Raw genomic sequence first — 12,795 nt, 5'->3', positions numbered from 1 at the left:
ACATAAACGAGGCGCAGGGGGAATCATTAAAACAACAACCACAAATCAACATATATAACATCTACCAGTGAATGTACAGTACGGTAGTTTAAAATACTGTACATTCAAACTTAGCACCACCCCCCTCTTCAAAGGCGCATGCGCGAGAGGAGTGGGCGGGGTGGGAATAAGCGAGAAACGGCGGCGCGCCGTTCCTACGCGGGAAATAAAACTACACTTCCCAGAATGCATTGCAGCACGCGGTGGTGTCGGGGGAGAGAGAGAGAGAGAAAAAAACGAGGCGTTTGCCTTGCGACGGCGGCCAAGGAGGGGCAAACGTCACAAAAAAGAAGCCTCGTCGCTTTCAGGAGGAAGGGCGCGTGGATTAATTAACCAATGAGGTGCCGCGTCGCGCGGGGGCGGGAAAGGGTGGAAGCCGAGCGCCGGACTTTGACAGGGAAGCGGAGAGAGCGAGGGACTCGCGGCGGGAATTTCAGAGCGGGCGGAAGGAAGCGAGCGAGCAGAGGAGGGAAGCAGGGAGGTATATTACAGAAGTAAAAACAAAAGTAAGGAAAGGCCGTTGCTGCAGCCTGAGGGAAGGCAGGCGGGCGAGCCCGTGAGGGGGGCGAGGCGGGCTTAGGCCGCCGCAGGCCCAGGCTGCTCGCTCCTCTCCCCCCCCCCCTTCGGCATTCCCAGCTGCACAGTGTAAATAACGATGATGATGATGATGATAAGAATAAGAAATAACAGCCTCCAGGGTAGGGCTGGGAGGGCAACTCTGCTGAGGCGAAGTGAGGCGGGTTGGACTAGATGATCCTTGGGGTACCCCTCCCGGTTCTACACGTGGGCTGGCAGGTTGCGGGGTAGGCGGAGCCACTCGGGAGGGGGGACTTTTCTGTGAGGGAGTTTTGTGGCACATTATTATTATTATTTATTATTATTATAGAGTGGGCTAGGGTCACTTTTATCAGATACAAACGGGGAGAAGAAAGTGCGTCTGCATCTCATTCCAATCCTTGCCCTCCTCCCCATTATTGAGACTCCTTAAAATCACTATTATAGCTGCGCTCATTATCCTTGGAGGTGCTGGAGGCAGCTTAGGTGGCTGTATCTGCGGCCCATTTCGTCCTCATGGGAACCATTGGGAGGGAGGCCTGTTCAGGAGAGAGGCAGGGAGTAATAATACTACTAATAATAATTTATTATTTATACCCCGCCCATCTGGCTGGGTTTCCCCAGCCACTCTAGGGCGGCTTCCAACAAAATATTAAAAATACAATAAAACATCAAACATTAAAAACTTCCTTAAACAGGGCTCAAGGCCGCTCAGTGTGTGGCTGGGTGCAAACCTAACTCCACTTGGCTGGGTATAAGCCCCGTGGATTTATTATTTATTATAAAACCTAACCCCACTTGGCTGGGTATAAGCCCCGTGGATTTATTATTATCTATTAAATTTCTTGTCATTTTGCCTTGCCCAGGGAAACCCAAAGCAACTAAATAGATGTGGTTAGGCTGGACTGCAAGTGGGGATGTTCACCTGGGTATGGCGAGCCTCTGGCCCTCCAGATGTTTATGGACTATGGTTCCCATTACTGCTGACCACAGCATTGAGCTGATGGGAGTGGCAATCCGACACATCTTGAAGGCTGCTGGTGACAATCAGCCAAAACTGCACCAGCCTCTGCACCATGCTGGCTTTGGAGATAGGGGAAGGGGGTTGTGTGCTCTTGCACACTTTATCTCACACACAACCATCACCTGCTGGAGGCCTTTTCATTATCTCACTTTGTATTGAAGCCCATTCCAAAGGGAATTCCCTTTGGTGTAAATGTGGCAGGTTGTATTCCAGCTCAGGATACTCCAGGTCAACAAGTTTTAATGCAAAACAAAGGCATTGTAGTGGCGGAGTTTTTAGAGCTGTCACGTACCAATAGAACTGCAAGAGAGCCATGCTGAATCTGTCCAAAAAGATGCACACACCTTTGCACTCTGCTTTTCACAGTGGGCAGTGAGATGTCATCTTGTAATTTGTCCCGTTGTTTGACCTTGGTATCAGCTATTTGGAAGGTACACTACCCCTGAACCTAGATGTTCCATTTAGCCATCATGATCGACAGTACAATGCTCTCACAAGGAAGTTCTATAGTGAAAGGTCTTACTCTCTAGTGAGACTGTTTAGGATTGCAGCTTAATCTCTTCCAGAGTGGGATCTATGGTATGTTCGTCTTTTGCCACACAAGCAAAGTTTGTCATCTTAAAGGTTCATGTTTATTACAGGGCAATATTTTGTGGGCTAGTGTTGATCTGATGAAGTGAACTGTAGTCCACAACAGCTTATGCCATAATTGGTTTATATTGTGCCTCTTATCTTGCAAACCATTTAAAAAAAATGGTAAACTATCCTATATTCTTGGGTCTTGGAAATCCAGGTTCACATTTCTATCCATGAAGTTCAGAGGGCTCTTCTAATAAATGGCTGTCTTCCTCCTAACCTACCTTGAAGACTTGCTGTGAGGCTAGAATAGCAACAATGTAGTCATGTAACTGAATAAATTAAGTTAAATATAAACAATTTGAGAATATACTGTATACTTACGGGATCTGCACTGATGAGTGACTGACAAGGAAGGAGATTTTAGGAGTTGTAGATACTTGAATGTGAAAAGGTCAACCCAGTATGCCGCAGCTGTGGAAAAGCGGAATTAAATTATGTATTATTTATATGCATTCATATAATAAAGTGTCTTACTATAACCAGGTGGAAGATATTTTTAGAAGTCAATATCCTGTTTAGGTTTCACTTGGTGGTTCTAGTGCTCTGAATGATTAGTGCTGTCACACCACTGATTCATCTCTAGCCCAGAGGACTGTCTACTCTGACTGGCAGGACTCTTTTTCTGCTACCTGATATTCTTTGAAACTGGAAATGTCAGGACTTGAATCTGGTACCTTCTGCGTGCGTTTCTTTTGTATTTCTGCATTATTATTATTTTGCTTTTGCACATTCACATTAAATGCATAAGAGAATCTCAAAAGCAATTTGTCTCATGTAAAAATGTGTGTGGACTTTGTTTTGTACTTCCATTTTACCTGTTTTTAATAACGAGGAGGTGAAATAGCTTAATGGGAGTTTTGTTAATGAGTTCTAAATAAGGATTTCTCATATATTATTATGGAGTTTGTGGCATATAAACCCACAGAACCTGACATTACATGTCATCTTCTGGTAACTCACCCCCCCCCCAAAGTGTACTAAAGGCCTGAGAAGAATTCTATTCCGTTTCCACCCTGAGATCTTATGATGAAGGGCTGCATATAAATTTAATAAATAATCAGATGTTAGTTGCTTTGGAAATTATCTGTTTCAACTCTGGTTGGCATCCATCTGTCGTTGGAGGAGTGCTCCTTTGGGGGTGAAGTCAAAGGTTGCAGCGCTGGCTGTGGCTGTAGAGACTGATGCTGGAGAGACCTGTTTTGTTGCAGCTGGGGCAGATGAAGGCATCCGGTTGTGCTGCTGCAAGTGTGCTATGGCTTTTCTTCTCTGCGCTCCTTCCAGTGGTCATTCCTCCTCTGATCACTGCTGGATGCTTGACCTGCCTGCCTGTCTCCAGGCATTGTGGTAGTCTGCAAGGGATTCCAACATAGCAGGGTTGATGTTCCCAGCCTTCATGTCACATTTGCACTTGTTTCAGCTCTCATCTAAACAGAACCTGCACAAGTGGAAAGCACTTTTGCTTATGTAAGCCCCTCCCCATTTTCTGTTAGTTTCTTCTTTCTGCTGCAGCCTCCTTACAACCACCTTAGCACCATATCCATTGTCAGTCCATGAAACTTTATAAGAGCTTCTGGGTACACAGGTCTTAAGCAGGAAAGAGGCAGTGAAGCTTTGCTGCATGGGCAAAGTACTGCTCATATTTTTTTTGTTACAGCCATTTGTAAATTACTAAAGTATCCATATTCATTTCCCCCCTTTCTCCTATTTGATAAACAGTGCCTCCTCATTTAAATAAGAGGAAAATCTAATTTCTTTATTTTTGAGGTTGAACGTGGGTGTGGTATGTCCCCTGTTCCTTGGGTTTTCTTAGAAAATTTCAACTATGCAGTAGTTACAAACTTAGTGGCATTGCCTGATCACTAAAAGGAAGCAACCTTGCTGAAATAAACAGCAGTTTGTGGTGGATTAGAGCACTACCAAATGAGGAAGGACATCAGCTGTTGAATCATTCTGTGTTCCCACACAGCAGAAACTTTGTGTTCAAAATAAATTAGAGGCATGTTCATTTTAGTTCTGTTCAGCAAGGATGGAAACATATAATAGGAAATGGCTGCTAAGAAACGAAGTGTGCAGGGAGGGGGGGGGGAGAAAAATTAATGGCAGATGCAATGACACTGAACAGTCATTCATGCCCTAGTTATGTCTAAGTTAGATCATTGTAACACACTGTTGAGGAATATACCGTAATGGAGCAAAAAAGACTGTTGCCTAGTGAGAGGTGTTCCAAGTGCGCCACCTGAACATTATTTCAACTATAATACTTGCCCATACTATTTGCTTGTTCTTCTTGCTTCAAACATAGTTGAAGAAAGATTTTTTATTATTTTAAACCTCCTTTGCAAGCCTGAGCTCATTATGAGCATTGGCCCACCTGACCTCCTCCTTGCAACTCTTGGCTACTTGTATAGACTTTTACTTTGTGATTTCTCCTTTCTTCAATTTCTTATACCTTCCCTCCTTACATCTCAGTTCATCTGCAAGCTCCTTATGCAGTCACATTGGTTTATGTAGGTGCCTCCCACTTTCTGTTGAAATTGTCTACCTTTGGGCCTTCTTAAAATATTTTATCTTTAAGAAACTCCCATCTGTCTTGGACTCCTTTCTCTTTGAGTATTTCTGACTGGGATTTCACCCAGTAGTTCCTTAAGCTTTTTGAAATCAGCCTTAAAGTCCAGTTTCTATGTCATTCCTTCCCTCCATTTTCAGGATAGAATATATCATAAATTAGTTTGCATACTTTTTCTGTGTTCAGAATTTGTTTTTTTCACTAGAGGAGAATCTACCGTATTTTCCGGCGTATAAGACGACTGGGCATATAAGACGACCCCCAACTTTCCCAGTTAAAATATAGAGTTTGGGATATACTCGCCGTATAAGACTACCCCTCTTCCTACAATCGTCCGTGGGCCGGACATGCCCACGCTGCCCATATCTAGAATGTCCACATCACCAGAAATCGCTTCTGCACATGTCCGGAAGCCGAAAATCGCATCTGGATATACACAGAAGTGATTTCCAGCGCCGCGCTGCCCATTTCCAAAATGTCCGCAGCACCTGAAATCGCTTCTGCAGCTGCGTATAAGACTACCCGGCGTATAAGATGACCCCCAACTTTTGAGAAGATTTTCCTGGGTTAAAAAGTAGTCTTATATGCAGGAAAATACAGTATCTTAGTTCGCAAAGTTACAGACCCTGGGCAACAAAGTCATGACCTATTTCCTCTGTAGCTCACGCATCTTCAGATTCTTCTCACAAAATCACAAGGACTGCTTAACTTGCCTCTCTCCCCTGACCCCTTCACTTAAATAAGATTAGGAAGAAAGGCTGCTTTCAGAATACAAACTCCATGCAAGTGTCAGGTCGGCTGGAAAGCGAGTCAGAAGCCTTGTGACCTACAACTACCAAGGGGGTGCTTTAAGAAACTCCATCCATCTTGGACTCCCTTCTCACTATGAGATCTTACACCAAGTGACCTTGAACTTTGATAACTGAGGCTTTCCTGGCGATCTTCCACCATATGGAGTATAGTGGATGGGAACAAAAGATGGGCCCTTTTCATAATCTTGAACTTTTTGTTTTGTGGCCAAAATATAGTTTCTCAGAAGAAACTGTAATGATTTAAAGTGGCCTATTTAATTTATTTATGACTGCGGTTACTGCTTTTTCTTTTATGTTTCTATTTAACATTAGCTTTGTTTTGATTTTGTCATTGTAAACTGCCGGGAGCATTTTATGGAAAGACAAGGATATTTTTATAAACAAATAAAATAATTAAAGTTGTGGTTCTTATGCTTTCATAATGAGTCTATTCTAGTTTTGGTATTGTAGGTTGTCAGGACCACCAACACAGTTCCACTTCCTCCCTTCTCCATTTTATCTATTCATTTGTTAATCACCTTTTATCAGAAGATGCCTGGGCAGTGTATAAAAGTGGGGATAAAAACTAGGTATGCCAGAATGCCCAAATAGAACTGCTATAGCTAATTTTCCTAAGCTTTTGCACCTTTTGGGACCCAGGTGGCGCTGTGGTTAAACCACTGAGCCTAGGGCTTGCTGATCAGAAGGTCGGCGGTTCGAATCCCTGTGACGGGGTGAGCTCCCGTTGCTTGGTCCCAGCTCCTGCCAACCTAGCAGTTCGAAAGCACGTCAAAATGCAAGTAGATAAATAGGAACCGCTACAGCGGGAAGGTAAACGGCGTTTCCATGTGCTGCTCTGGTTTGCCAGACGCAGCTTTGTCATGCTGGCCACATGACCTGGAAGCTGTACGCCGGCTCCCTCGGCCAATAATGCGAGATGAGCGCGCAACCCCAGAGTCGGTCACGACTGGACCTAATGGTCAGGGGTCCCTTTACCTTTACCTTATGCCAGAATGCCCAAATAGAACTGCTTTAGCTAATTTTCCTAAGCTTTTGCACCTTACAGCCCCCCTTATATATATTTGCACATTTCTAAAAGCAAGGGGTGATAGTTAGTTAATGAACAGAACAGTTTATTTTCAAGGGGCAAAAAGAGGAGAACCCTGTTTGTTAAGTCTTCTCAAATATAATAGCCAACAGCTAACTATATCAGTTATACCTTTTAATCCAGTGCATTTCTGAGGTGTTGTAGTTCAGTGACAGAGCACATCCATTGTACGCAGAAGGTGCCTGGTTCAATCCCTGGGCATCTTTACTTAGAAACCAGCTGATGGTAAAGACCTGAGGCCCTGGAGAGCTGCTTCCAATGGGAATAGTCTTTGCTCAGCTTGATGGACAAATAGTCTGACCCAACTTAAGGCTGCTTCCTATACTTCTAATTCACATGGTAGTTAAGCCATTTGAAAAAACAACAACTAGATGCTGCTATTTGTGTTATCTGACAGTCTGCTGCTCACTGTTGTCAGCATGCCATCCGTGAAACTGCACATGCTAACATCTCCAAGTCATTTATGCATATTCATATTTATTTAGATATCTAACCTGACTTTTCTGTAGGAAAATTGGATGGAAACGTGCATGGATGCCTGCACAAAATTGCCTCTGCTGTATCTTAAATCCCAATGGACAGAAGTACCTTTTCCTGAGTCTCGGGGCAGGTTAAAGGATGTTTGCAGTGAGTTAAATTTGAGCTGTAGGGGTAGTCATAAGTAGGGTTGTGCAAGATTTGATATCTTCACAAAGAGCAGGTTGCCTGGAAGTGAATGAATACTGTGAAACTTGTGTTCTGCCCATTCAGACTCATTGCTTGGCATCAAGGCCCTAGTAATAGTTTGGCCACCTTGCAAATAGGCACAGTGCCATCATAAGCAGATGGATGTGGGCATTCTCGGCCAGGAAATGGAGCCTGTGCAGTTAGCATAACAGTAGGATTCCTAGAAAGAGTCCTGCTTTTAGTTTTCATAGTTAAGTAGTCTCCCTTCATGTGCATTGCAAGTAAGCATTTATAACTGTGTAGCACTTTCCTTCCAATTGAGAATACGTTGCACAATAATATTTATTTATTACTGTATAAGCAATTGTATACAGTACCACCCTTTCAGCCAGGTTACCTTACTCCCTCTGCCCATGTTTGTGAAACAAGGTAATATAATATGTTGCCACATCTAAAGTAGGCTTGCCATCGAGGCTTGCCAGGCTGCTGCTGTGACTTGTAGGTTATTTCTACCTGCACTCATGAGAATGAGGTGCAGAAACTCTGGATAAAATTTTAACTGTTGTTTGGCCATCAACACAGCCCTCTCCTCCCCCCTGGTTCAACATCTCCAATTTGCTCTGTTGCCATTTCCATCTACAGTACTGGATAGTGAGGTCATAGTTATGGTGAGGCTAGATAATTAAGACACATTTTAGAGCACAAGACAATGTCTATAACAGGGCAGCATAAAGAGCTTTGCTCACATAGAAGTGTTGAAACTGGTTGTTCAGATGTACTCAAGTCTTTATGAAGGATTGAGAACTGCTGATTAAATTCAGGTCAAAAGCCCATCTAGTCCAACATCCTGTTCTCACAGCAGCACAAGAGATAGATGCCTCCAGGAAACCTGCAAGCCGGATTTGAGTGCAACAACCCTCTCCTCATTTGCCATTCCCAGAAACTGGCATCCAGAGGCATACTGCCCCCAGCAGTAGACACAGAACATAGCCAGCATGACTAGTAGCCATTGATAACCTCATTCTCCATGAATTTGTCCAATCCCTTTTTAAGACCAGCTGCCTTTGGCTGTCCCTCAGCTGTCACCTTGCAGTAGCCACCAAGTATGAAGCAGAGAGGAAGAAAGGAAGTATGGATCTTCAACTGGCTGTACTGAAAGATCAGCTGCCTTTGGCTCTCCCTTATCTCCCATTCCATCAGGGTACCTGAGCAATTTCCATTCCAGCTCTTCATTATAAGAGCTGTAATTTAAAATGATAACAATACCTGAGTTTGCTTTTTCCCGCTTTCTCGTCCCCTTTTCCTTTCGTGTTGAGGCTTTTATATTGTAAGCCTGGGGGCAGGGATTGTCTTTGTGTGTGTGTGTGTGTGCGTGCGTGCGCTTTTAAAAATGGATCTGGAAGTCTTTTCAGCTCAAGAGCAGGGTAAAAGTGTTTTAAAATAACCTGTATGGTCATAATGAGTGTTTGAGAGTTTGGTCGCTGATACATATGCCATTTACAAACTAAAGAATTCTTAATGTTGTTCATGTGGGAATATGGTTTTAAGATTCAATTAGGAGAAGGCAATTTTGTCCCAAAAGGGGGAGAAAACAGCACTTCAAGTATCTTCATTCTGGAGTGAGAATTTGTTTGGTTCTTATTTTAGTACTTGGGTTTTGTTGGAGGCAGCATATGTCGAAGAAAGAGAACTGGTATATTAAACAACTAAAAGCAAGTGACTGTGTGGAATAACCTACCTCTTAACAGGTGTGTTGTTTTTTGTTTTGTTTCAGTTTAGAATATGCCTAAGAAAGCAGCTGGGAAAAGAGGCCCTCCAAAACGGAAACTTGCAGAAGAATTTCCCCCAGGAGAAGTTTTTACTGACCTAACAAAGAAAGATTGGAAGCTTGGTCCGGTTATAGGCAAAGGTGGTTTTGGCTGCCTCTATCTTGGTAAGCATGAGAAAGAAGCCTGTTAATGTTGGAGCACTGCATTCCTTTCTTTAGGCCAGGGGTGGTGGTGTGGGGAACATATAATCCGAAAACATGGGAACAGTGAAATCAATTTATCATGGGCACAATTTGGCTAGAGAATGGCAGCTTGATTTCCCTCCTTTCCTTCAAAATTATCACCTGATGAGCCCAAAGACACACTTAACATTCTGCATTGTTTAGATTATTCATTTGCTTAGCTTATTAAGTTTCTGCTGCTGATCTGGATTTTATTCATCACTTTCCATGCCCTGCTTGGAAGCTTCCCAGACGCACCTGGCTGGCTGCTGTTTGGAAAGAGGATGCTGGACTTGACAGACCCTAGTCTGATTAAGCAAGGCAGTTCTTATGTCCTTTGTTATGTGCAAGTTTGGACACAGTTGGCTGTTGGCTGGGCATGGCTTGTAAAAATGAATAATGCATTTCAGCTAGAGATTTCCAGAGTAATACCTGGAGTTTGTGTCTCAAATTTGTTATGATGTAAAACCTACCCATCACTGCCTAATGAGTTTTCTTCTTTACTTTGTGTGTGTGTGTGTATAAATATGTAATCTGGCTTAGGAACAGAAAGTTGAAATTGATGGCCATAGTGTAAAGGAGAGGGAGGGGTTTCTGTCTCAAGACTTGTTTCCTGCCAGGTTGAAGCCAGAGGCTCTTACTTTCTAATCCCTGCATATATTTTTTTGCTTTTTCTAAACTTCTGGTAAGTATGTCAGCCACAGGACTCCTTTATGAGCTGAAATATAAATGAGCAGAGTCTTAATATAAAAAGTAGCCTTTCTGTGTTATAAGAGCATTCGCTTCTACGGTGATCAGAGTATTAATACAAGACCTGCAACAGGAAGTACCTCAAAGACAGTGTAGTTTCTAGTTTCAGCAATTGATGCAATTGTGGCTCTTCAGTGGTACCGTTACTGTGCTGTCTGTACTGATCTTGCTCTGTTTGGACTAGCAATAATTGGAATGCAGAGGGCACGGTCCCTTTCTGGCTCGCAAGAGTTAGACAGGCTAATGTCACTATCTTCGTCACTTGCAGAAGCTAAGTGCCTGCTGGAAGTGACAAGCAATTCCCCGGAGAGGCACTTCATGGTACAATTTAACATGTGCACGGAAAATTTAAATGTTAAGTGTAACAAGCACATGTTTATCACTATGGTTTAGCGCAGTGTGTATGAGCTGGAATGAGTCTAATCGAAGTCGCCTATTCTTTCCTCCTTCGGTGTTAATGGGAGAAGGATTTCACCAGTATTATTGTACAGTGCACATAGGCCATGTCCACATGCCACACTAAACCATAGTTTAGCGCTGTGTCCAGGAGCTGCAATGCGCCTGAACAAAACAGTCTTGTGTGCTACCATCTCCTTCTGCCAGGAGGAGAACTTCACTAGCATTTATTTTCAGTTTCCTCCAATCCTGCCTTGCCATTGTGTGAAAACCAGGAACTGTGATTTATCACAAAATTTGGTCAGTTACAAAACAAGCCAGCGTCAAACCACTGGTTAGGAAACAAGTTGAAAACTTAACTTTAAGCGTTCAACATACTTATTTGTTACTACTAACTGTATATTAAGCAAATAGTTCTTTCACCATGCTGATAAGAAACCCTTCATATTTTAACAGCTGATGTTAATTCTTCAAAATCAGTCACCAGTGATGCACCCTATGTTATAAAAGTGGTAAGTATATATTTGAAGTACGGTAGTCCATTTTCAGATGCATGCACAGAATATCCTAGGAAAACTAGAAAGACTCTTTCAGTAGGTATGTGGAATTTTGTGGAGAGAAAATCCTTAGGCACCCAATGTCCCATGAATTACAAGTAGGTTGAAATAATTTTAGATAAGTTGAAGCCTTGCTTTAAAATCTTTCTATTCTGTTCTGCCATTAGAATTCCTTACACATTGCTAAACCACTTTATATGAACATTCATAAATGGAAATAAATAAATACATAATACATTTAAAAAACACAAACATTGTCCTGTTGCTGAAATAACTGAACACATACTGACCTACATTCCTATAACTGCACGGTTATAGTCTCAAATTACCCTACTGCATTCATCTGCTGGGATTGTTTTTCTGCTTTAAGATTCCCTGAAATATTTATCAATCGCATAAGAAATGGACAGTTACTAATGCTGTGACAGATTGGAGCTGGAGTACGGGCTTATAACTTTTGGTATTGTATATGTCCTTATTATGGTATTAGAGGTGCTTAGCTATAATTCCTTATTTGGCAACTAATTCTGGCTACAAGCCATTATACACAGTGGAGGGCCAGATCATTCCCCCCCATCTGTCCAGTCCCCGACTGCTGTCCAACTGTACCTCTCATCATCTTATTGCCTGACCTTGTTATTGTTATTAATTGAATTTATATACTGCCCTATACTTGAAGGTCTCAGGGCGGTTCACAGAACAAGACTGTCGATATAGAGGTGGCTGGGAGATGATTGGGCACTTGTTTCAGAGCCCTCTGCTATATTGGGGCGTTTGACTCCATACACCAGCCAGACCAGCAACAATAGGAAAGAGAGCCATGGATTGCTTCTGATACAGCCCGTTTCCCCATAAAAAGTGAACGTGTCACCGAGGACAGAGTGCAAGCTTTGTGCAGCCACTTCCTTTCTGCTGCCTCTCCATTCCCTCTTCCACAGTCTCGCCACCCCTTGAGAAGGAGTGGATGTGGCATCCCTGGAAAGTTGGAGGGCGGGGGAGATGGCACCCCTTGAAGCGAATAGGATTTGGCCCTATTTGCTGAAACCCTGCTTGCTATTGAGACTATTGCCCATTTTGACAGTAAGAGGGAAGCCTGTTTATTTTTATTTTTTATTTATTTAAGCCAAATTGTTAAGTTTCCATTTAGCATAGTTGCAAGTATTATTGCCTGGTAGCAGTAAGCTAGTGCCGTGAATTTGCCTGTATTGGGCTGCCTGTTATTTATAGAGTTATAGACACTATGAATCGATTACGTTTATGTTTGTAAAAATAGCCTATACATCATGCCCCTGACTACTAAATGTATTGAAAAGCATTAATGCGTAGTTCATGCCGGTGATGTATGTGTGGTTTTAAGAGGATGCTGATATAAACATTTTATTTATACAGAATATCAGTACTTTGTAGCTTGCTTTAGTGTGTAACCATAATGGAGACAAATTGTGTTAATAAATGAATGCCTCTGACTACATAGAATAGACAGCTTGAAAACGTAAATGTCTCTTAGAGATGGGGACGTATGACCCCAGATGTAGATATGAGAAGTACTTGTGTACATTTCAGTTTACCCTGGATCAAGATTGAGTTGCTTAAGTCAACTTCATGTGGACAAAATAATGTGGTATATGACATGGGCAAAGTTTGTACTTTGGAGAGAAGAAAACAAGGTTGAAATGGGTTTCTTGGCAAGGGAAGGCCTACCATACCGTTCAAC

The 12,795-nt window shown here is 42.6% G+C and overlaps 1 protein-coding gene across 4 annotated transcripts in view; it reads left to right on the top strand.

The window, feature by feature from the left end:
• The first annotated feature begins 250 nt into the window (after positions 1-250).
• VRK1 (VRK serine/threonine kinase 1) overlaps positions 251-12,795 on the top strand; it is a 39,636-nt gene continuing 27,091 nt past the window's right edge. For 2 of the 4 annotated variants that reach the window (XM_035106469.2, XM_035106440.2), the window contains exons 1-3: positions 411-545; positions 9,163-9,321; positions 10,981-11,036. In XM_035106469.2, the coding sequence (XP_034962360.1) occupies positions 9,171-9,321; positions 10,981-11,036 (207 nt within the window). In that variant the 5' untranslated portion in view covers positions 411-545; positions 9,163-9,170. The other 2 variants (XM_035106459.2, XM_035106450.2) reach the window with 2 other exon arrangements.

This window comes from Zootoca vivipara, chromosome 1, assembly GCF_963506605.1.
Source record: "Zootoca vivipara chromosome 1, rZooViv1.1, whole genome shotgun sequence".
Classification (NCBI taxonomy): Eukaryota; Metazoa; Chordata; class Lepidosauria; order Squamata; family Lacertidae; genus Zootoca; species Zootoca vivipara.
This window is presented reverse-complemented; position numbering and strand designations above follow the sequence as displayed.